The 25,512-nt window shown below is 40.3% G+C and overlaps 2 protein-coding genes across 2 annotated transcripts; one reads left to right on the top strand and one right to left on the bottom strand.

The window, feature by feature from the left end:
- Window positions 1-7,952: 7,952 nt before the first annotated feature.
- Window positions 7,953-13,377, bottom strand: MRM2 (mitochondrial rRNA methyltransferase 2). The gene is made up of 3 exons (XM_036741310.1): window positions 13,320-13,377; window positions 10,000-10,289; window positions 7,953-8,912 (listed from the first exon to the last, which is right to left on the bottom strand). The coding sequence occupies exons 1-3, from the start codon at window positions 13,325-13,327 to the stop codon at window positions 8,470-8,472; spliced, it is 741 nt and encodes a 246-aa protein (XP_036597205.1). The 5' UTR covers window positions 13,328-13,377; the 3' UTR covers window positions 7,953-8,469.
- A 114-nt stretch (window positions 13,378-13,491) lies between these two features.
- On the top strand, window positions 13,492-25,363 carry NUDT1 (nudix hydrolase 1). Its single transcript, XM_036741309.1, has 4 exons — window positions 13,492-13,538; window positions 18,599-18,760; window positions 23,895-24,040; window positions 24,729-25,363. The coding sequence occupies exons 2-4, from the start codon at window positions 18,609-18,611 to the stop codon at window positions 24,899-24,901; spliced, it is 471 nt and encodes a 156-aa protein (XP_036597204.1). The 5' UTR covers window positions 13,492-13,538; window positions 18,599-18,608; the 3' UTR covers window positions 24,902-25,363.
- Window positions 25,364-25,512: the final 149 nt, after the last annotated feature.

Below are 25,512 nucleotides of genomic sequence, written 5' to 3'. Positions count from 1 at the left end.
CGGCAGAAGAAGGCCATGAGAGGCAAGCCAGCAAAATGGCCTGATTTAGAGAGGGAACTAAAGATATGGATTGAAGAGCAAAGGGCAATTGGAATTCCTGTGTCCACAAAGATGGTCGCAGCATGAGGCAAGAAGAACTGCTGATGAAAAAGAAGTTACTGATTTCAAAGGAGGACACAATTGGTGCTTCAGGTTCATGAAACGAAATGGACTAAGCATGCGTGCATGCACCAGACTTGGCCAAAAGATGCCTGAAAGTTATGAGCAGATGAATAAAACTTGAGTTCAATAACTTTGTGTAGTACATTTTTTTTTAAATTTCGGGACCCAAAATTAAGGTGTATCTTATACATGGGGAAATGCGGTATTTATGTCCCTGCTTCTTCCTCTAAGAGTAAATATCTCTAACCTGTGCAAGATAACTTGTGATTTTTTTTTATGATGAATCTCTTACTGTTTTCAAACTGGAACAAGTCAATACCTGTTATTAAGGATATGTGACCTTTAATAACTGAATCCACCCAAAGCTATAATTATTGGAACTTGCTATTTAAGACCTTATGGGACTGTGATTGACATTATTCTGAAACTGACTCCAGGTATGATCATCAAGAAATGCTATTAGACCAATGATCCATGTAACCCTATGGGGGTTGACATCCACGAACTGCAGGTGGAGTTCTCATGGGAAAGGCTGGGAGAATGACTCTTAGCATGGACTGAGGTAGGATTTACTTGAGTTGATTTCTCTCAGTTTGACATTTCCTCTTGAATGGAAAATATCCCACCATTTAAGCCTGGCTCAATATAATTGGCTATCTATGTGACTCTTGCCTGGGATTGACATGAAGTTAAGGAAGCATTATTCCCTCACTACATCTATGTCCCTAGTTCTCCCTTTATGGCAAATTTCTATAATCATGGCAAGTGATCAGTATGAACATAATATTAAATATTTATTTTATAGGCTGATACTGGAGCACATCTGGGTTACTACAGTAAGATACAGATATGAGATGTGAGCTATTTAGCCTAGAATTTTAATCCTTTCTATATCCTAAATAACCAATATTTGGCCTTCCCTACTGCCTGTTACTAATTACACACACACACACATATATATACACACACAAATATACACATAGATATGTATATTTGTTTATTTTTTTAAAAGTCATTAAATATTTCACAATAATGTAAGAATAATTGGGTATTGATGCAACAAATTTTGGGACCAAGCTTAATTATTAAGACTAAATCAGAAACCTCTTCAGTTCTGTTTTGGCAAAAAGAATGTTAGTGCAATCAGTTTCCTTAGAAGAGAGTAATTTATAGAATATCTTGTATTGCCTATATGGGAAAATGTAACAGCAAGCACCCTGGCACACCCAAGATGGCCTGCTAGCTCAGGTTCTTTGATCTGTTTTTCTTAAAGGAAAGGCAACTTTAAGGGGGCCAACAGTCTTACTTTAATCAAATATATCTAAATCGTTCACTACTTCAAGGGAAAGGTCAGCACCCTGAATGTGGAAGAAATACAAGTAGAGAGAAAATTGAAGCAGAGAAATTAGTACAGAGATCAACAGACAGGGCTGATGATGAAATGGACAATTTTACCTTTTACTATTTACTTCTTTCCTACTTGCCTCTTTTCTGTAAGATCTGCTTGCCAAAGGGAATTGCCCCCAATGGCTCATGTCAATGTTAGTCAATCTCTCTCTCTCTCTCTCTCTCTCTCTCTCTCTCTCTCTCTCTCTCTTCCTCTCACATTTTTTTCCCATCATAAGCCCCATAGTTAAAAACTCTTGAAGCATTTGTCGTATCAGTTAGTGGTTCATTTAGAAGACTCCACCTTCTCAGAGTCAGAGGGAGAGATGACAGAAAATTGTTAATACCGAATGTAATGTTACTTGCAAGTAATGTCAAAATTTCAGTAATGCCCTTATATTCCCCCTCTTAAGATATTCATTCTCCATTAGGTTGAGCTGAACCATACCCTAAGTCCCCCATTCTGGGATTTTACCTTATAAAGAAACCTAGCTTAAGCTCCTAATGTCCTTGCTCCCCTTCCATTGGGATTCATGGCATGAAGGGCAAAACAACCGAAACGAAGTCATTTTTCTTGCCCAGATTGCCAAGAGTTACTGGGCTTTTGTGACCAGGTCTTGCTACCTCATACTATCTCCTCCCCCTTTTCTCATAAAGGTATAAGAACATTTTACTGTGAGTCTGTTGCGGGGGACATCCCCCCAGGGTGGTAGATTTGCTACCTTGTCATCTCAATTAAAGATGCTTTATTCCTTGAAATGTTGAGATTGAGACAAAGTCCAGGAACCCCAAGACTGGAGTTCCCAGAAAGGGTCGTTGAGGTGGGGTACCCCTCAAGGACCAGAATACTGGAGAGGGTCGAGGCCATCTGGAATGAATTCATAGACTTAAGGATTCTTTAAGTCAAAGATTTATTACACTTTTCAGTGGGCAAAAGTTCTTAGGGAACCTGCAACCTTGGAGGGGTACAGGTAAAGTTTATATAGCTTGTTCTATAATAAAACATGTGCCAAATATGCTAATTAGGTTATTCAGGGTGGGATTAGGGAGTGGGTAAGGAGTGGTCAGTTCTTAAAGGAACATGCACCTTTTGTATCTACTGCACAGATATCTTACCCAGAGTTCACTGGGAAATAGCCCAAGCAGGGGCTACATGGAGGTATTGTCACTAAGTCAACTAATGGTCAGGGCTGACTGGACATACCCAGGCTGCTTCCATCAATGCCTTGTTAGACAAGATAAATGTAAGGGAGTATACATATGTCTAGGTCTAGCACGCATATGATAGGTCAGTGAGTAGTAAATATCTCTATAACCCAGTACACGGCCAGTTTAGCCAGTACTCAGCTGGTTCAAACTAGTAAATTCCATAGGCACAGCTGGCCACTGTGTCAGGAAGAGAGATAAATGTTTTGCTAGGGCATGCTGCCTTATTTTGATAGAGAGAAACTGCTAGGGACAGTGTTTTGAGGCTAGGGAGAGATGTGATTTTGGAACTGGATGTGATTTTGGAATTGGGGTCCAAGCAGAAGTACTCAGGCACCCCATCAAATGCATGACTTTAATTTATTTCAGTACTTGACACTGAGAGTCTGAGACCTGGGATGTTGAGAAGGGGAGCATTCCAGGAATGGAAGAAGAGCCAGTGCAAAGACACAGAGATGTCATGTTTGAGGAACAGCCAGTAGTATGACGGGATTTCAGTGGAGGAATGTGTAAGAAGTCAAATCAACAAGCATTTATCAAGTGTTTACTGTGTATGTACCAGGTACTGAGAATATCAGAAAGACAGTCCCTGCCCTTATGTTTCTAACAGTGAAAGACAACAATTAAGACAATAAAAGGAAGGAGAGGGTGGAATGAAGGTACTTGAGAGAAGTGTGGGAGACATTGTGCAGAAAATCAGGGAGGAGAGTCAGGTACGTAGCCTGGAGAGGAATGAAGATGTGAGTGGCCTGGGTGGCCTCCTTAAAATGGAGGTTCTATGAGGAACCAGGCAACGGTGGCAGGGGAGAGGGGGAGAGATGCAGTAGAGGCAGAAGAGAAGGAGGAGGAGAGTACTTCCAAGATGTGTTGTTGTTGTTTGTCCTCTGTTCTTGAAGAGGACCATGACATCAGGGAGGTGATGCCATGACATGCAAGTGAATTGGATTTAAGTGAGGAAGGGCTGTGCAAAGTCACCAGCCTCACTTTCTCCTCTGGAGCCATCTCGGTCCAGTGGCAAGATATAATCAGGATGACTGGAGATGGCCCTGGATGAAGTGGGAGACCTTGGCTTTTTAAAGTTCAGGTCTTTAACAGGTCTCAGTTTGACTGACGTAGTGCCCATCCAAGATGTGAAATCAAGGCTGGAGTGAGCTTCCAGGGTGAAGAAGTTTCTGGTGCATAAGAAATCTGGAAAGATAGAAGTTGCCAGGTTTCAAGAGCTTTAAATGCCAAAAGACTTCATATCTAATCTCTAATGGGGAGCCCCTGAAGTTGGTTGGGGAGAGGGGGAGGATGACATGGTCAGACCTGTGCTTTGGAAATATCATTTTGGCAGCTGTGTGGAAGATGGATTGAAGAGGGGAGACTTAAGGCAAGCAGACCAATTAAAAGGTTATTCAATTCGTCCTGTTGAGAGATGATAAAATGAAGAGAAAGGAAAGATACTGTGAAGATAGAAACTACAAGACTTGGGAACTGATCAAATATATGGGTTGAGGGAAAGTGAAGGATCTAGAATGACCCACAGGATCCAAATGTGGGTAACTGAGACAGTGGTGCTGCCCTTGACAGTTATAGGGACATCCTAAAGGGAAGAGAATTTTATGGGAAAATAATGAATTGTTTTGGACATGTTAAATTTGAAAGGTCTTCATGACATCCATAGAAATATCCAACAAGTAACTGGTGATATGGGATTAGTACTTGGGAGAACGACTAGAGTTGAAATACGTATCTAGGAATAATCTGCAGAGGCATAATAACTGCTATGGAGACTGATGAGATCACCAACTCAGACAGTATAGAAAGAAAAGAGAAGGGGACCCAGGCAGAATCTTGAAGGATACCTAGTTAGAGGATATCACATGGATAAAGATGCAGCAAAGGAGACTGGGAGGGGGTGGTCAGACAGTAGGAGAACTAAAGAGTTAAAGACACACAGTCTTTCTCTGCCTATTATGTATGCTGATGGTCCCTCAAATATTCTGGCTTTTCAGTTCAACATTTTCAACTCTTACAACCTGCATCCTCCATGATTACACTCCCCTCCCCAGAGAAAATGATATCTTGGATTTCACCATCACACATACCTATGCCACCTTCATAATCATAAACTCTTCTCTCTCAGATTATAATCTCCTGTCCTTCCATTTCTCTCTTCCTAAACTGTTTCTTTATCCATACTCACTGATCTTTATTATCACATCTCTGACTGCCCCATTTTCCCCTTCTCAGTCTGAACCCTATAGCTGACCCATTCAACTATGCATGGTACTCTGAAACCCTTGCTCCCTTGGCCTATCACCATTCATGTTTTTACAAACCATAATTCTTGCTTATTCTCCACCAGGCAGCTGGGCCTGGTTGGGAAAACCTGAGTTCAAATTTGGCCCCAGATACTTTCTAGCTGCATGACTGTCAGCAAGGCACTTGACTCCTCCTTGCCTCAATTTTCTCAATTGTAAAATGGGGATAATAGAATCTACATCACAGGGTTATTGTGAGGACTAAATAAGACAAAATTTTTAAGTTATTACTGCTTAGCATAGTGCCCGGCACATAATAAGCACTTATAAGTCCCTATTCTCCTCCCCCTCCACCCTATCCCCTTGCTGTCCAGTGGGTTTATAGAATGATAGATTTAAAGCTGGAAGGAAACATAGGGGCCCCTCTATTCCCAACACCCCCATTTTACAGATGAAGAAACTGGTCAGAGAGATTCCATGACTTTCCTAAGGTCTTACAAGTAAAATCGAAGGTGGATTTGAAACTATTGCCTCCAACTCTAGAACCAGCGCACCTTCCCCTAGAGTACAGTGCCTCATTCGGCAATCACCTCAAGGCATATGACTCCTGAATCTATACAACCAACTTTTATTTCACTCATGAATGCTAATCCATCATCACTGCCTGCTGTTCAGCTCCACTCGGATATCTCGTCAGCATTTCAAACCCAATATGTCCAAATGGGACTCATTTCTCCCAAATTCTCCATCCTCCAAATTTCTTCTATCATTCTTCCAATGACCCAGGTTGGCAACCCGTCATCCTTGCCACGTCCTTCTCCCTACCCACTTTATCTAGTCAGTTGTCAAGTCTCCTCTACTCCATTTCCACACTTCTTGAATCTATCCCTTTCTCTGCATTCACACGATCATCACTTTGGTTCAAGTCTTTATCGCCTCTTGTCTGGGAAGTATTAGCTTCCTAATTAGTCTCCATGTTTCTGGGCTTTCTTTTCTTCAGCTCATTCTCCACATAACTGTCAAAAGCCTTCCTAAGGAACGGACAGGCATGACCATGTGTAATAGCAATTTAGATTTGAAGATCTTTCCCAACCATTAATAGGCCATGTGACCTGCTTACATCACAGGAAGCCTATGTCACATGTGGTGGGAGGAGCTTACTGAGAGGAAAAGGAAGTTATGTCACAGGAAATGCTGAGAGGGAGAGAGCTGTTATGGCTGTTAATGGCCGTTAATGGCCATCGTGATAGAGCTGAGGTAAATAAAATCGACCTATGATAGCTGAGCAGACTGTGATAGCTGTACTGTGAGTTTGTTTTGGGGAAGACCTCAGCAGGGGGTCGGAGAGGTTTTGGGATGGCAAGGCTCCATGTTGTGATATTGTGTTTTAAGTTCCTAGCTGTTGTGATAAAGTGGGCTAACTGGTTGTGGTATTTGAATAAATGTTTTACTTCTACCTTCTATATGGAGAGTCTCTCATACTTTGTGATCCACAACTACATAGGCATATTCACGATTATTGTTGATGTTGTGTTTATTGCCTTACTGATACACCATGTCACTCATCTGCTTAAAAAAATCATCAGTGCCTCCCTCTTGGCTCCAGTACACAAACTACACAAACTGCTCATCTTCATTTCATGTCTTCCACAAGCTATCTTTAGTCTCCCTTTCCAGACTTATTACTCAACCTCATGCATTCTACATTTCATCTGAACTGCCTTTCTGAAGGCTAACTCTCCCTATATTGAAAATACACTTCCATCACTTTGGCCTGTTAGAATCCTTAGCTTCCTTCAAAGTTCAACTCAGCCACAACCTCTTATTTAAAACCTTCCTGATCCCAAGTTGTTACTGTTCTTCAAATGACATCTTTATGAAGCTCTGCCCATAATTAACTTTATACAAAGCTTCATAGGATCACATATTTGGAGTTGGAAAGGATCTTAGGGGCCATCCAGTCCCTCATTTTACAGATGGGGTATCAGAGACCTGAGGAGCTATCTTATCAGGTTCCTATAGGTACTAAATGCCATGGCTGGGAGTTGAACCCGCATCCTCTGGCTATAAATTCATTGCTCTTTCTGCAATATGGTAGAAGCACCTACAGTGATGGACCTGGAATTAGGAATACCAGAGTTCAAATCCCAAATGACACTAGCTTCGTGGGCAAGTCATTTTACCACTCATTCCCTTTATATTTACTCTGAATATGTTTATACATATACTCATTGTCTCCCCCACTAGATTGTACGCTCCTAGAGAGGTGATTTTTATTCTTTGTATTTGTATGCACATTGCATAGCAGAGTGTCAGGCACACACTAAATGCTTGACTGATCAAATGGGATTGCATATGTAATGAGCTCTAAAATTCCACAAGTGCTAAATCATATCCCTTAGCAGAATTTAAACTCATTGAGGGTAGACATTGTTTAGTTTTTGTTTTGATATCTTCAGATTCTAGCACAGCACCTTGCACATAACATGTACCTAAGTGTTTGAATTGAGATAAAGATATATGAAAATTGTATGGCTGGAGACTTGAGAGGCTATACTGGCTGGTCTCGAAAAAACTTATAAAATCAACATTCATAAATCCAAAATTCCCTCATGACTGAACTGTTTGACAGAGCTCAAAGTGACTTCAAAAGGTCTTTGATGCTTCCCCTGGCCTGTCTTATTTTTAAATAAGTCTGTGAGGAAATGAGATACCATAATCTCCTGTGGTTCCAATATATAATTATCCCATTATTAAGTTCTTCTTCATAAAGGATGAACTTATCATAAAATTGATTTTAGGAAGTATTTTACTTTTTAAAAAATTTAATGGAGAAAAATCCTTAAAATAATAAAACCAAGAACCTTCTAATTAAACTTATGTAAAATTCTAGAATAAGCTTAGGATAAAAAATGGACATAATGCATTACCATTTTTTTTAAATTGCTTTAATATCACATTTTAGTGCTATTTCATGAATATCTATTTATTTAAACCATAAAGCAAAAAATATACTGATTGAAGGATGTCCTTAATACCAGAGACTCATCTCCACACAAGAATTCATAAACATTCAGACATAAAAAAAGAGTGGTATTTTGTTTTTCAAAGAAAACAAATTAATGTTGGGGGTGGGGCAGAGGGCATTGATATAAACTTGGAGTCAGAAGACTGGGCTCAAATTCTAGCTCACCTACTAACCTTGAAGAAGTCACTAAACCTCTAGGGGCTTCAATTGTCCTCTCTATAAAATAAGAAGTGCAAGTTGGGGTACATAATCTCTAATGGCACTTTCAGCTACAGATTCTGTATGTGACTCAGTAGAATAAATGTTCCCCTATTCTTTGCTTACTACTTACATTTCATTTACATAGTACATTATATTTACACAGCAATAGTCCAAAGTCTGATTCAAATTTTTAATTAATATAAGCCCCAATAACCCTATTGGTAAGAATAAATGTAACTTTTACTCTTTTGAAGGTGTTTTAATTCCTCGGTATAATTTTGCCAAAAAGTAAGTCTCTGATGATTCTTTCCTGCTAGCTACAGGTTTTATAGTCCTGACACTCTTGAATTCTTTTTCCAGCCTATTCTGTAAGAGATGTCGTTGACCTCCATCCCAAAATTTACATAAGAACGTGCCCCCTGGATGTAATATACTTGAAGCAAAGTTCAGAAGAGACAGACACATGTTTATGAGCTTTTGGTGATCAAGCTCCCGAAATCCAGTTGCATTGGGTGCCATATCACTCAAAATCACATCAGCTTTCTGGCCAGGAAGTTGCTCTTGAATTTTTTTGATGGTCCTTGAGTCAGTTACATCAGCAGAACAGAGGAAAATTGCTCCCTCCAGTGGAAATATATGAAGGAGATCCACTCCAAGGACAAAACCAACAGGGGAGTTGGGATCTAGAAAATATACAAATGATTAATAAATATCATCAAGGTAAAATACTTTTCCTTCTTACATGAACTTTTTGATAAGCTGAATACATCAAGCATTTACTAATTTAAAATAGCTTTGAATTAAATCAATAAATCCATCCCATGTGCCAACAAATTCAACCAAAGGAACTCATTAAGATTATCTAATATTGGTAACAATTTGATTTGATGGAGAGAATAACAATGAAATCACAGACCCTTCAAGTGTCAAAAGTACAAATTACAATGACAATCTTTGATTTCTTATAAATCCAACTGCTTCATCTCACAAAATATTGTATGTAAAAATTCCTTTCTGTTCCTGTCCATATGACCCTTCCCAGCATAAATGAATATTCATACTCTAGTTTCCCTACTCTCATCTAAGCCCTAGTCATTTTCTGTTATTTCCCTGTACTTAAACTGGATCTATTAATTCAATTGGTTAGAGTATACGTATGGAAGTATATTCAAATGGAACATAATCATGGGTCTTAGGGACTGGAAAATCATCTAGTCCAACCCTGACCTGAATAAGAATCCTTTCTACACTGAACCCAATTAAGTGGTCATCCAGTCTTTGCTGGAAGACCTCCACTGAAAGGGAAACCACTACCTCCCAAAGTAGCCCATTTCACTTTTGGAGAGTAGTAATTGTAAAGATATTTTCCCCTAAATCAAGTTTGACTATCTCTTTGCAATTTATACTCATTGTGCCTAGTTTTTCCCTCTGAAGTCAAGCAAAACAAGTTTAATCTCCTCCCTCCTCAGATATTTGGAGACAGCTATCAATATCCACCACCACCACTCTTTCAACAAGTCTCACTTTTTCCAAAGCTAAATTTCTACAGTTCCTTCATATGATCCTCATAAGGCATGAATTTCAGGCTTTTCATCATCTTGGTTGCTCTTTTCTGGAAATCCTCCAGTTTATCAACATACTTCCTAAAATGTATCACCCAACAACAAATACAATACTTCAGATGTGGTTTGATCAGGACAGTATGGAGGGACTATCACCACCTTCATCCTAGAAACCTTAACAAACTATGTCAATTGATTAGACACTCACCTGCACCTGCGGAATTGACTTTCTGGACAGCTACTTGGCTCCATGCACCAGGGGCAGCACCGCAGTCTAATACTCGAAGCCCAGGATGGAAAATCTGGTGCTTCTCATGTATCTCTAGAAGTTTGAAGGCACTTCGGCAACGGTAATTTTCTACTTTTGCAGCTTTCACAAATGGGTCCTTCAAGTGCCTCACCAGCCAGAGATGCTCTGTAGCTGTTTTGCCTTTGTGCCTGCTTATGGTAGTGTGAAACCTTTGACACTGAAGAAAGACACAAGCCGATTTCTGGTACCTGTTTTACGAAAACAAACAAGCAGGGAACCTCTTGCTTTTACATGAAAGATATCTACTATTTTTCAGTTTCCTTACAATCTACTTTCTAAATACTAATAAATTTTTTCTAATAATGGTAAGTACTAACATCATATTTCCAAGATTCATTGAGATTATTAACTTTATTTATATATCATGCTTTTCCACTTACAAAGAACTTTCCTCCACAACCCTTTGAAGTAGCACCAATAATGATCTCAATTTAAAAATGAAGAAACTGAGACTTAAAGAAGATATAGGATTGGTCCCAAAACCCAAGGTTACCAAGTGGCAGAGCAGGCCTCCAACCCAGTTCCTCTGACTCCAAGTCTAGTGATTATTAGCAAAAGAAAACTACTCCTTCACTCAACAAATAGTTACTAAGTACCTCTAATGTACTGAGCCTTTCACTAGATGACATAGATACCAAGATGAGTAAGGTATCATTCTAGTTGGTAGCCTGTTGAAATGAAATAATAACCACATAAAAACAATAAATTTTTATACATGAGTTAGCTACCTCTTTTTAAAAAAATGTATTATGCTCCAGATGAATTTTTACTTATTTATTTATTTTTGGGAGGCAGAGTTAAGTGACTTGGCCAGGGTCATACAGATTATAAGTATCTGAACTTACTGTGTTTGAACTCAGGTGCTCCTGACTCCATGGCTGGTGCTCTATCCACTGGGCCACCTAGCTGCCTCTGAGTTATCCAACCCTTAAAAGTTTAAAACGTTTGGGGTATTTTTTTCATCAGTCAACACACATTTATTGAGTGCCCACTATGTGTCAGGCACTGGCTCAGACTTGGGAATACAAATACAAAAAAAGAAACAATCTCTGTTCACAAGGAATTTACATTTTACTGACTGCAGGTTGCAACCCATCCATGCCTACTCATCTTGTGCAACTCTTGTGCATGTTCTCTCAGAAATTTTACCTAATGTACTATCAGTCTTGCTTGCTTCCTTCTGGTATCCCCTTACATGTCAATTGGTCACAGCTTTTTGTTTATTTAATATGTTTAAAAAAAAACCAGAAAAGGCTGGAAAGCAGGTTGAGAAACTGGTCTTAGCCCAGTAATACCCATCAACCACTGACCAATTGCCACCACTGGGCAGGCACTACAGCCCCTAGTTCTTTAGCAGCCACAGCTCCTGAAGACCTGGAAAAGAAAGTTTCTTGACCTTCAAGTCCTTGGCACTGTTAAATGGTTCAATATCATTATGAGATACCATTTTATCAGTGAAAATGACATGAAAGAAGAGAAATTACTATCTGCCTTACTATTGCACTCTAAGGAATATGGGATCTTTCCATCTGATTTGCAGCTGAAAGCTCCTAAAATGAGAGCTCCTTGAAAGCTGAGACTACTTCTGTTATTCTATCTGTATTCCCAAGTTAGCACAGTGCTTTGAACATAATAAGCACTTAGTAAATACTTCTTTGTTTATTCATTCCCTCAGACCGGGAGTTACAGGAAATTTTAATTTTTTTTTTGGACTACAGTGTAATTTGATCACATAAGGAGAGAGCCTCTTTCAGAAGTCTATAACTGTGTGTTGCTGGTCTCACTCCTGACCCCCGCCCCTCCCCAACCCTGCTCTTTCTTTTACATAATTTGCCCATAAGCAAACAGCTAGCATGGCAGAGACATGTCTTCTTGACTGCAAAGCTAACCTTCTATTGTCTACGACATTTTACCTCCATTATAATCCTACAAAGTCATTAAATTCTGCTCTAAAAAAGTGAATTTTAAGGGAATTTTATGTCTATCAAGCAGCTGTCGCAATTTACACAAATCATGAATCATCTTTGAAATTGCAATTTAGTTGTTTTCTGCTGACAGAACTTGTGAATGGTAGCAAAAGGCCTTAAATGAAATGCTGCTGACTCTCACTCTGAGGCTTTTTTTTGCTTTAAAAAGCAGTTTTCAATATTTATTAAGAGTTGGAATAACTATATAGGAATATGTTATATCGAATGAGATAATTATAAAGTGCTTTACAAACCTTAAAGTGCTATGGATATATATACATATATACATACATACATATGTATTATTTTATCACTATAATGTGTCATGTATTATATATTATGTGAATATATTCTAGTTTGTTATATAACATGTAAATATATGCTATTATGTAAGTAACATGTAAATCATATGACAATGTTATGCAATTATATTGCCGTTTTAATATATCATTGTTATATATTCTATGAATATGTAATAGCATATCTTATAATGAATGTTACATATAAAATATATACAAACACTGCATGATACATAAAATAATATGCAGCATACGAGACAATAATATATATAGACAGATATTTTAATGCCTGAAAAACGTTAAATGCTTGCGAAGCACTTTACAATTATCTCATTTGATCCTGACGACAATCCTGGAAAGCAGATGCTTTCATTGTCCTAGTGTTGTTTGGTCGTTTTCAGTCATGTCCTATTTTTTGTGACCCTTTTGGGGGTTTTCTTGGCCACGATACTGGCGTGGTTTGCCATTTCCTTCTCCTCTTCATTTTACTTATATGAAAACCGAGGCAAACAGGGTGAAGTGACTTGCCCAGGGTCACACAGTTGGTAAGTGTCTGAGGCCACATTTGAACTCAGGTCGTCCTAACTGCAGGCTGGGCATTCTATTCACTGCGCCTCCTAAATGCCCAGTTTCACAGGTGAGGAAACCGAGGCAGATCGAGGTGAAGTGACTTACCCAGGCTCACAAAGCTAGTAAGTAACTGAGGCCACGTTTGAACTAAGGCGCACCAGGTACCTGCCTAATAGGCCGAGCGTGACCCCTGGGCCGGGTCAGTTTCCCCATATATAAAATGAGAGGATTAAAGAAGGTTCCTTCCGGCTCAGAGCGACGCCCTGGGATGCCGGGGCCGACCCGGGGCCCCTCCGGCGCCTCCCCAGTCCCTTTCCCCCGAGATCCCTTCGCCGCGGGGGCCTCGGTTTCCGGGGGCGGAAGAAGAGGCGCCGGCGCTTACCCAGCCATGCAGCGAGCCGGCCGCGTCCACGTTCCCGGTGCTCTGCGGTCCGCGCTCCCCCCTAGCGACCAGAAACTACTTATTCGGAAGACTCAGTTCCGGCTGTGATCGGGGTCGTGGGCTGGAGAGGGAGCCGGCGCTTCCCGGGCAAGCACGTGGAGAGGACGTGTTTCCCGGCCGGACGTCTTTAAGCGAGCATCGTCGGAAGCCGGGGTTCAGGTACGGAGAGCGGGAAGCGGGGTCTGGCTGGTCTGTCAGTTCCTTCTCTCTCCTCTTCTCCTGCCCTCTCTTGTCTCCCGAGACCACGACCGCAGGCCTTGAGCCCCTCGGGCTCCCTCCCTCCGAACCCCAACATCCTCCTGCTGTAGACCCCGTTCTCTTTCCTCCGCTTAGAAAATGCGACGAGGCCTAAGCCCTCCTCTCCCAAGACCGCAGCCCCGGGTCCCGACCCTGTCAGCCTCGACCCGCCTCCCCTCCGTGAACCCCAACATCTGGCCTTCACCGCCTGGAGAACCCGACCAGACCTTCGCCCCCTCCCCAAGCCTTCCTTTCCCAAGAGATGGAGGCCCGGGTCTTGACCTCTTACCCCGCCAAAAAAACCCCCACCTTCTTTTCTCCCTCCCAGATCCCGATCCCTCGCTCCTTACCCTCTTCCCTCCAGACTCTTGCTGTCTCCCCTTTTCTCCCACACCTTCACTCTCCTTGATGACGCCCATCCCCCTCTGGAGACCCCAATACCCTCCAGTCCTGAAGAGCCCCCCCCACTGACACCAAAACCCTGGATCCTGACCCTGCCCCCCCCCCCCCATTCTCCCCTTTCAGTCCCTTGTTTCCTCCTGATGCCCTTCTCCCCAACTGCCTCCCCCACATTGGAGACACACAGACTCTGTCTCTCTCTCTCTATCTCCCTTTTTTCCTCCTCCTTTTGTCTTTGTCCTCCACCCTACTCCTCTGGAGAGTCTTCCACCACCTTCACCCCAGACCCAGCTGCCCTCCTCTCTCCCTCCACATTCCTACCTCCTCCAGGGCCACGTGACCCCACCTCCATCCCTTCCTCCGAAGACCAAGACCTTCCTGGCCCTTCCCTTCCCCAATATCAACAAATCATTTATTAGGCATCCGCTGGGTGTAAGCACTTGTCCGGGCTTGAAAGTTCCAATGTCAGAAAAGTATGGGATTAGGAGTCAATCCTAGGCTCTAGTCCCAGCTCTGTCACCTAGTCCCTTATCAGACTGGGTTGAACATCTAAACATCTCTGGACCTCAGTTTTCTCATATGCAAAATGAGAGGGGTTGAGTTAAATGAGTTTCAAAGTAAATTCCTGGTCCAGAAGTCTAGGACTTTTAAAGTTGAGTGATTGGTACTCTTCCACCTCCCCCAAGTCAAGAGGCTCATTGGGTTGACCATATTAATCTAGGATAGCTTATGGGGTGGGATGAGGTGGAGTGAACAATAAAATTCTCCATCTTTGGAAGAATATTAGATGACATTTTTCAAGATACCTTTAATTTTCTGCAGTTTTACCAAGGGCATAACACATTTCCTTCTTTTCACTGCCCTGATACCTCATCACTACATAACATAAAACTACACCTAGAAAAGGCTAACAAAATTCTTAGCTCCTCTCAAAACTCTGTATTGTTGTGGGGAAAGACCTAGGTAGGGGAGGCCTGAGGATAAAAGTAGCTTTGACTAACTTAACTAAATCGTAAGCATTTTCAAAATATGATACAGATTTTAACCTGAAATCGGCTCAGGTAACCCACTGGAAGAACTATACCAAGATTAAACTTGGCATATGTGATTAGATACTGATGAAAATTTTTGAAATAATGAAAATCCTGTTGTATCTATCAATCTACCAAGACACTGGGGCCTACCCAATATGGGTATCTTGCCAAAGCCCTTACTGCCTCATCGTAAGTCCCCCTTTCTTCTGCCCCTTTACTCTTGTTCTGGGAGTAGTCATAAAATCAGTAACTGCGACAGCAGCAGCAAAGGGTCAGACAATCACTGCTAGTCTCTGAAGATACATTAATCATAGAAATGTAAGTTTCAAAGGGGTTACACTCAAGGAGAGCTAATTTACACATATAAGTGTATACGAAGTAATTTGTGGGAAGATGCACTAGTAGCTTAAAGGGGATTGGGAAGGGCATCATGTAGGAGGTACCAAACTGAGCTTTGACAGAAAGGCATTGTAAGAGTTTGAGGTAAGGAGGGTGGGCATTCCAGGAAAGGGAGGTAGGGGGCAGTGTGGAGAGAGCCTCTGCCAAAGCACAGAGATGGGATGGAATGTCATGAAGCCAGGTTTGGGGTGTAAAGGCTGGAAAGTAGATTGGAATAACACTGTAAAGGACTATAAATGCCAAACAGAACTCTGTATCTGATCCTGTTGGAAAGAGGAATTTCTGTTGAAGTGACATGGTCAGACCTGTACTTCAGTAATATCACATATCCCCTCCTCTCCCATTCTAATCAGGTGCCAAAGCCTGGCTCTTTTACATCAGTAATATTTCTAGTATAGGCCCCCTTCTTTGATCCTGTCATTGCCACCACCCTGGTGCAGACCCTCATCACCTCAAGCTGGACTATTTCAATAGCCTGATCAGCCTCCTTGCTTCAAGCCTTTCCCATCTCCATCCTCCTCTCAGCTGTTAGATTGATATTCCTAAAGGACAAGCCTTGTCACACTCCTATATAGTCACTTCCAGTGGCTCCCTGTTACCTCCAGGATCAAATTTAAAATCTTTTGGCTTTTAAAGCCCCTCATAACTTGGCCCCTTCCAACCTTTCAAGTCTTCCAGATCTTACTCTACTGCACATAATCTAGGATCCAGCGACTCCATGACCTTGCTGCTCCTAGAATAAGATACTCCATCTTTAGAACAGTTAGGTGGCACTGTGAATAGAACACTGGGCCTGGAGTCCGGCCTAGATCCTTCCTAGTTATGTGCCCCTGGACAAATCATTTAACCTGTTTGTCCCAGTTTCCTCATCTGTAAAATCGGGATAATAGCACCTCACACGGGGTTGTTGTGAGCATCAAGTGAGATAAGATTTGTAAAGCACTCAGCACGTTGCCTGACACATAGTAGGCACTGTTTGTTTTTTTTTTTTAATTATCATCTCCCAATACCCTCTCAATTTTCCCTGGCTGTCCTCCATGCCTGGAACTCTCTCCCTCTTCATGTCTCCTGACTTCTTTCAGATCCCAACTAAAGCCCCAGCTTCTGCAAGAAACTTTCCCCTATCATCCCCCTTAATGTTAGTGCCTTTCCTCCAAGATTATCAATTATCTTGCTTGAACATGGTTCTTTGCATGTTATCTCCTCATCCAACTGTGAACTCCTTGAAAGTGGGGACGGTTTTTTGTCTTTGTATCACCAGCATTTAGCACATAGTGGGCACTTAATATTTGTTTACTTGACTTTAATGATAAATTAGATAGAATAGAGACTTGAGACAAGGAGACCAATGAGTTGTCTATTGCAATCATCCAGGACAGTGGTGTTGAGGGCCTGAACTAGGGTGGTGGCCGTGTAAGAGATGTTGTAGAGACAGAATCAACAAGGCTCAGCAACTGATTAGATATGTGGGAGAGTGAGGAGTTGAAGCTGCCTTTGAGATTAAGAACCTGGGTAAATGGCAGGGCAGTGGTACTTTCAGCAGAAACAAGCTGAGGAAGGTAAAATTTGGTGGGGTGGTGGGGTGAGGAGGGGTTGTAATGAGTTGTCTTTTGTACACTGAGTTTGAGGTTCCTATGGACACGCAGTATGAAATGTGTAATAAGCAGTTGGTTATGTGGGAATGGAGCTTAGAAGTGAGCCTAGGATTGTATAAATAACTCTGGGAGCTATGGCTCCACTCCCAATTCCTGGGACAGCCCAAAGTGCCCTTTCCTGGCCATCTCTCCCCTGTAAGTGTCATATTATTGCCGTATTAGAATGTAAGCTCCTCGAAGGCAAGGATTTTCTCATTTTTGTATTTATATCCTTAATGTCTGACACACAGTAGGCATTTAGTAAATGCTGTCCATTCATTTAAATAGCCTTATTCAGGATGATATCTTTAAAAAATAACATTAAGGGGTGAGAGGGGAATATATTAGGAGGAGAAAGGGAGAGATAGAATGGGGTAAATTATCTCACATAAAAGTGGCAAGAAAAAACAGTTATAATGGAAGGAAAGAGGGGGCAGGTAAAAGGGAATGAGTGAATCTTGCTTTCATCAGATTTGGCTTAAGGAGGGAATAACACACTCAATTGGGTACCTTACCCTATAGGAAAGTAGGGAGGAAGGAGATAAGGGGGGGATGATAGAAGGGAGGGCAGATTCGGGGAGGAGCTAGTCAGAAGCAAACACTTTTGAAAAGGGACAGGGTCAAGGGAGAAAACTGAATAAAGGGGGACAAGATAAGATGGAGGGAAATATAGTTAGTCTTTCACAACATGACTATTATGGAAGTGTTTTGCATAACGATGCATATGTGTTCTATGTTGTATTGCTTGCCTTCTCAAGGAGGGTGGGTGGGGAGGGAAGAAGGGAGAGAATTTGGAACTCAGAGTTCTAAAAACAAATGGTCAAAAAAAAAGTTGTTTTTACGTGCAACTGGGAAATAAGATATACAGGCAATGGGGTATAGAAATCTATCTTGCCCTACAAGAAAGTAGGGGGAAAGGGAATTAGGTGGGGGAGGGGAGTGGGGTGACAGAAAGGAGGGCAGATTGGGGAAAGGGGCAATCAGAATATATGCCATCTTGGGGTGGTGGGAAGGGTAGAAATGGGGAGAAAATTTGTAACTCAAAATCTTGTGGAAATCAATGTTGAAAACTAAAAATATTAAGTAATGTAAAATAAATTTAAAAATAAATAGCCTTATTCAATACAAAACAAAACAAAATCTTGTAGAATATTCTCAAATTAACATTATTTTGGTATAAATTAAGACTGAATTGCCTTTAATTTCTGTATATTCATTTAGGGCACTGAGCTAATTGGCATCATTTCTACAATGCACCAATAATAAAAATATAATTATATATATAGGGCTTTCCTCATAATGTTGAGCTAGAATTTGAACCCAGGTCTTCTAACATTTTGTTCAGTGTCTTCCCATTACATCACACTGGTCATCCAATTAATGCCAGATGGACTGGATAACTGTTAACATTTATTCATACGATTTATTAACCCATTCCCTAATCCCTCTTGCCTTAATATTTCCCACAAGAATAGTAGCTCTAGATTTTTACTCACTTCCTTTTCTTTTCCCACAGAAGGACAAACATGTTCACTTCTCGGATTTATACCTTAGTTTTAGTGATGAAGCCTCAGCAAATTCTTTTAGGAATGAAGAAACGTGGCTTTGGAGCTGGAAGGTGGAACGGGTTTGGGGGGAAGGTAGAAGATGGAGAATCTATCGAGGAAGGAGCCAAGAGGTGAGTGGAATGGATGTTAGCCTGGTGGTATTATAGGAGGCTCCTCAGAATAGGAAAAATTCGGTTTTAATTCTGAGAAAATAAGTGTGCAACAAAAAGGCCACTTCCAGGTGAGGAGAAAAACAAATTCCTAAATCCTGCATTACTCCAGGCAGCAGTTTAAAGGAACAGAGACTGACAATCTCACCATCTACTGTGATCGGTTTGACTGATGGCACACAAACTAACAGTAACAGGACGTTCAGAGGACATGCTCAGTCTGTTTGATATCTTACGGTTTGTTCCGGTCCTGATGAACAAAACAAGACATATGCCATCCAGTTCTAGGACAACAGCCTTTCCAAGAACGGGCTATGCCTGAAAGGCCTGGAAAGGTCATTGTTTTATGTAATCAGGACAAAAAAGGCCTTGCAACCCTTTGCAAGTGCCCCAATATAAGGTAATAGAATTTACTATCTCATTTGATCCTCAATATATAGTTGTTGAACTTTACAAGATGACAAGAAAAAGGGAAAAGGCCAGGATAAAACAATCATTGGCGTATGATTTTCAGTTCTGCAGTCCTTTGAAAAGATCTTCAGGACCCAAACCTAGAGAAAATCCAAAAAAGGTAATCTCTAAATTTCAGTTATCCAGTCTAATGGAGGCCAGCATGAAAACATATTAAAAAAACCTCCTTTTTAGTTTTGCCAGAAATTTTAAGAAATAAATGTTTATCTAGTCTAAAAACTCTGTCCAGATTTTTCCTTTTTGGAGGGTAGGTAGATCAAAAGCTAAGGCTTTTCTTATGGAAAGAGATCAATGGTAGAAACTAAACCTAACTCTTGTCTAGAAAGATTGTTGCTGCCCCACACACCTGAAGTGACTGGCACCAAGACCCACTTAAGAGCAGTGCCTGCTGTTGCCTCCCAGAGAGGACGCCCTTTTTAATTCATGAGAGGAACTATGCAAGAAGGAATTGAGTAGTTACCATTCCGAAATGTTAAATCCATAGTACTGTATTTTTACCTGTAATGATCTTTTCCTTGATGAAGATCCCGATAAAATGTTACCTCAGATAATCTTGGAATCTTGAGACATGTTGGGGGTTGTGAAGCAACTGTGCCATTTTGGACATCTCTAAGATAGACGTGGCTTAGATGATAATGATAAATTAGAGTTGTTTTTGGCAGACTTGTCTGCGATCCAAGTACAGTATTAACATCTTTTTCTTCGACACCAGCAAACAGGATAAAGGCCAGAGAGAAAACTAAATGGTTGAACTTTCCTTCTCTATGAAACTTTTCTGTAAGGGCAAGTGAAGTGGAACTAGCAATGTTGTTACACTTTCATGTGTAGCTAGATTGGCTGGTTTAAGTTCCCCTCCATTCCTTGCCTTCCCCCTTCTAGCAATAAAAGAGAAGAAGCAAATGATCTAGACAAGTCATGAATCTAGACAAGTCACAAAATAAGTAAAAAATCCATGAATAGTCAAGAATTTATAATAATCTGCATGCACTTTCAGTTTGGTAATATTGGGGTTTTTTTCCTGGAACTATTTATTAAAGCTTCTTCCTCTCCAGACATAAGTACAGTTCTATCATTATAGCCCCTAAACACTTTTTTTTGGTGAGAGATAAGGAGACTGAGGCACAATGAGGGAAATTAACTTCCTGAATTTTATAACACAAGCCCATCGCAAAGAGAGCCCTAGAGTCCAGAACCACAGCTCTCTATTACTAATCTCAATGGATCACATGAAGGTAATTATTTTTTTGTTCAAAGGTATATACTTAGCTAAATCATTTTCTAGACAACTTTATAATAAAGGCTTCAATTATCGCCATAAAAGTTAATTCTATTTTCCATTTTAGAGACTTCTGGCCAAGTACTTCAAAATACTTCATAAACATGATATGATGAATAATTTTTATTAAAATGAGCATATGTTTTTTGATACAGAAATGCTCCCAGACTCATGTCCTCAAAACCATACATCTTTATCTCAGTATCTCCTTTCCATAGCTACTTCAGAGTCTTCAGAGAAGAATACTTCCTCTGTATAGATCCCATCAGCCAGTTTATTGGACCCCCAAATGCCAGATAATTCTTGTTGCAGTTTGCAGCCAAAAGCTCACTCTGGAGGGAATCTCCCCTACCGCTGGATCTAATTAATTGGTTCTGTACAAAGCAATGTGCTTTTTTGGTCTAGGCTGGCTCCTTACTGTGTTTAGTTAGAAGCAGGAAAAAGACAGCTAAAGTTCCCCTCCTTTCCTTTGAGCCTGCATAGTTTATTCTGTCAGACAATGGCAGTATTTTGTTGTCTAAGGGGCAATTTCACACTTAGTCCTTAAGTAAAAGTCTAAATTTAAGTAAGTACCATAGGGTAAACATTGCTCACTGGGCTTGAAACATCATTTGATTCTGCTGCACTGGTTACATTTCTTAAGTTAAGGCATTTAGGATCTGTGGTACCTCCATAAAAAGTTTTCTTCTACCTATGCACCCTGATTTCAGAGGTAACCTTATAATCTCAGTGACGGTCAAGATTGTAGTGATTCTGTGGTTTGGCCTACTCTCCAACCTAACTGGCTTTATTTGAGATGCAACCAGGCCAGAAATGCTGGATTGGTTGGAAGTCAGACAATAAACCAGGGCTTAATGCTTCTTAGCTCTACAGTGGACCTTCATAAATAATACTAATTGATCTTAGTTCTTCTGTATGTCTATCTCGCTTTATTCATTTCTGACATGGAGATTATAATAAGACATTTAAATGGCATTTCAAAGGTGATAAAGCTGTTTACATACATTATCACAGGTTTCACAACAGTATATGAGGTAAATACTTCAGGTATTATTTACTCCTATTTTACAGATGAAGAAACTGAGACTCAAAGAGTTCAAATGACATGTCTATGGCACCGTAGCTAATAAATGTCAAATGCAATTTGTATGTAGTATGCTTCCAGTACAATTCGAGTACCCAGGTCTTCCTGATTCCAACTACAGTAGTCTAGCATGAACTGTCAGGAACACAGCAAAAACGAAGTTAACATATATTAGCATCAAGTAAGTAACTCATATGGAATAAAGAACATTCCCCCGAGGTGCAAGAAGAAAAACTGTGTGTCTGATCAGGCTGTGCTGCAGCTCTCAGGATTATGAAATATCCACCTTTCCATTTCCTTGTGTTAACAAAAGCACATCAGCTCAGTATTTCTGTTTAATTTATTATCCATTAGTTTCTCCTTTTGCCATCTAGGGAACTGAATGGCAGAGGCACACAATCAAATTCTTTCGAAAACTAGAATAGTGTTACTCTTGTCTGTCTAATTATCACAGCCCGTGAAATAGAGTTTTTAGCTTTGCCAAAGAGGAAATTATTGATAATTCAAATACTGCCACATACTCTGGGAAGATTAACTAAAATTAGTCAAAACATTAAATCAGCATGTAATTTTTTAAAAATGAGATCTACTACCCTGCTGCTACAGAGAGGCTAGAGTCCCTGCTGAGAGTTCCCATTACACTTAATTGGGGAGCCATTTACCCTCAAAAAGAAAATACACACAATTCCTTTTTAGGTTAAGTCTAATTTTAATTAACCATCTCAGGCAAACAGACTCCACCTTAAGATATCTGTTATTTTTGCACATCTGAGATAGCAAAGCTAAGACAGCAGATGGGAATTTCATTTCCTAGCCTTGACAGTGAGGTCAAGGCATATTGCAAACCAAAGAATACATTAGTCTAAATAAAACAATTTAACCTAATGATTTTTTAAATTAGCAAAGCTTCCCTTACTGCTTGTTACTGGAATCCTAACAGTTATAAGCAAGGAAAGTAATTATACTTTGTGTGTCTATTGTACCTTTGAGAATGCAAATAAAAGAATGAAGTAAAATTGCATAAAAGTGGCCAGACTTAATTTAGTATGTTTTTTGTGGAAACCAAAAAAATACAAGGAAGTATTCATGTAGTTAGTTTCCTGGCTTAGTTTCCCAAGTGTGGGAACTTAATAAAATTCACTTGCTATAGATTAGAAAGTGAGTGGCAGGATTAGATAATTTAAGATTTCTAATGTGTACTCCTTTATTCTCGGCCAACTTAAATTCCCTTGGCATACAGGCTATATTTTCATAAGCATTGTTAAAACATACATAGGTAATTAAATGCAATCTATCTGGCTCATCCTAGCCCTCATACAGTGAACTTTCAATGATCTACCCTAATGAAAACAAGCAGTGGTTTAGATTGCCCAAAACAGTGGCTGATTCAGAAATCTAATTTCTAACTTAGTTGTACATTATCTAGGTTTTCCCCCAAGATACAGTAAGCAGCAAAATAAGATTTGCCATCCTAATTCTATTTTGCTTCGGGTGATAGTAAAATTAAATTTCATCCCCCGAGCACACATTGTTTGGATAGTTATGGAAATGTCCTGGGAGTACACTTGTGCTGCTGGAGGCTGGAATTAAAATTTTGTTGCAGATAATTAGTACATGGATAATCAAAAGTTGCCTATACTTGAAGTCATTACTAGAAGTCAAACAGCTCCTTCTGGAAAGAACACAGGTCCGGGAGCTAATTAATTCATTTTGTTCAAAGATCCTCCAAACAATGCAGGGCTTTAGTAAGAATTATCTGGACAAGATGCTGTTGTAGAAAAGGAACCGGGCAGAGCCATGAAACCAGATACAACAACATAAACAGAATCACCACCACAAAACAATAAAAAATGTTGCAAAATTACAAAGAATAGTCTTTCCCCCAAAGAAGAAATAGGAGATACCTCTCCCAACTCCTTTGCAGAGGTTGTGGGGCATCCTTGGGAGAGGATACAATGCTGCATATGATGTTAGGCTTTTTTTTCAACATATAGATCAGTTTTGCTGACTTTTTTTCTCTTTTAAAAAAATTCTGTTATAAGAAATGATAGGGAGGAACAGAGGAAATCTTTGGTTAGATGAAGGATATCAATAAAAATGTATCTTTAAAAAAAGGACTAGAACCTAGAAAGTGATGAGGTAGGAAATAGGTATGAAAGCCAAATTCCTCAGAATATCTCAAGATACTTAGTGTTCTTCCTCTACTCTCTCACCATTAAGAATGAAGTCTTTCTTCAATGGTCCCCCCTTTTGTGCTAAAACAGGGAGCTACTGGAGGAGAGTGGACTGACTGCGGACACTCTGCAGAAGATAGGAAAAATCACATTTGAATTTGTAGGCAATACCGAGCTAATGGATGTACACATCTTTTATGCGGATAGTTTTCACGGGACTCCAAAAGAAAGTGATGGTAAGCAGTATCTATTCTGTTGTTGGCAGTTTTAGACAAGTTATGTCTCTTTCCACCCAAATTCAGCATGGAAAGTTAATTCAGAAACCAGGAGCGTCAACTGTAGACTCTCTAGGGTTAAGACAAACTGTGCTAAATATTTACAACACTGATTCTTGTCTAACTGATTTTTCCATCCAGCCCTACCGTAGCTCCACCTGTTTAGCTAGCTAAATCCAAATGGAACCAAGCCTTAGGTAAAACTTTCCTTGTTTCCTCGGGATTGGGATCTGGGCATTTCCACAGTATCCCCATAGTGATGAAAATGAGATCGAATTATACGATGTATGGCAGAAAGTGATTTAAAGATGGTCTAATTAAACCCTTTCATTTTAGAACCCAAAGAGAGTGCATTGCTCAGGGTCACCCAAGCAGTAAGCATACCTTTAATATTTGTGTCCAGAAGAAGATGCTGTTGAACTAACTTCTGGTAATGACTTTAAATCTAGTCAACCAGAGTATCTGAACCAAGGTTATCTGATGCCAGATTCACCACTCCTGCCCCTATACCATAGATACCTCAATTAGCTGAACCCTTGTGTGTAAGATTAAAGAGCCAGAAATGTTGATGGATTTATGTTCAAAAGAGTTATAACTCTTATGTTATGTTTTAAATAAGTGAATCCTTTTGTTCTTTCTGCTGTTACAGAAATGCGCCCCCAGTGGTTCCAGTTGGATCAGGTTCCCTTCAGGGACATGTGGCCAGATGACAGCTACTGGTTTCCACTAATGCTCCAAAAGAAGAAATTCCATGGATATTTCAAGTTCCAGGGACAAGATACCATCCTAGACTACACACTGAATGAAGTGGAAATTGTCTAAAAAGAGAGAAATCAGTGCCATTAACACGTGACATACGTGAGCCCATACAGGCTAGAGAAGCTGGCTGTTGTACAGCCTCATTTCAGCTGTGTGTGATTTAGGCAGGGGTTTCACTGTCTTTAGTTTTTAAGGCAATTTAATATTCAGTATTTGTTTGGGGAACAAGAGGAAGCTATAAGGCCAGAAATTTTCTTGCAATTGTACATGTCACATAATGAGGAAACACCACCCCGCCCCAATATGGATCAGGAGTCACAAATACATTTTGGTTCTAAGGGAGAAGAGACAAGTGTGGGGTGATTCACAGTGCAGCACTTGTCAGTAAAGTGTGCTAATAGCCCACACTAGGGGGCAACAGCTACCACAGAAAAATGGAATGTTTCCACATTTTCTGGAATCGTAAGTCCTTTCTTTCCTGCTGAAGATTCTGACAAATAATGATGTGCCTTGTGATTTGCAAAATGCTGACTGGATTCTTACTGGCCTTCCTAAATCAGGAGATTATTTAAAAATCATCCCTTTGAATTCATACACTGAGCTGGTCAGAACCTCTCCTTTAAGAAGAAAACAGCCACCTGCTTCTTCACATGGTGGTCTTCCCTCATCTAATT

This window comes from Trichosurus vulpecula, chromosome 1 (genome assembly GCF_011100635.1).
Source record: "Trichosurus vulpecula isolate mTriVul1 chromosome 1, mTriVul1.pri, whole genome shotgun sequence".
NCBI classification, from domain to species: domain Eukaryota; kingdom Metazoa; phylum Chordata; class Mammalia; order Diprotodontia; family Phalangeridae; genus Trichosurus; species Trichosurus vulpecula.
The sequence above is the reverse complement of the archived record's forward strand: the minus strand, read 5'-3'. Positions and strand labels throughout refer to the sequence as shown.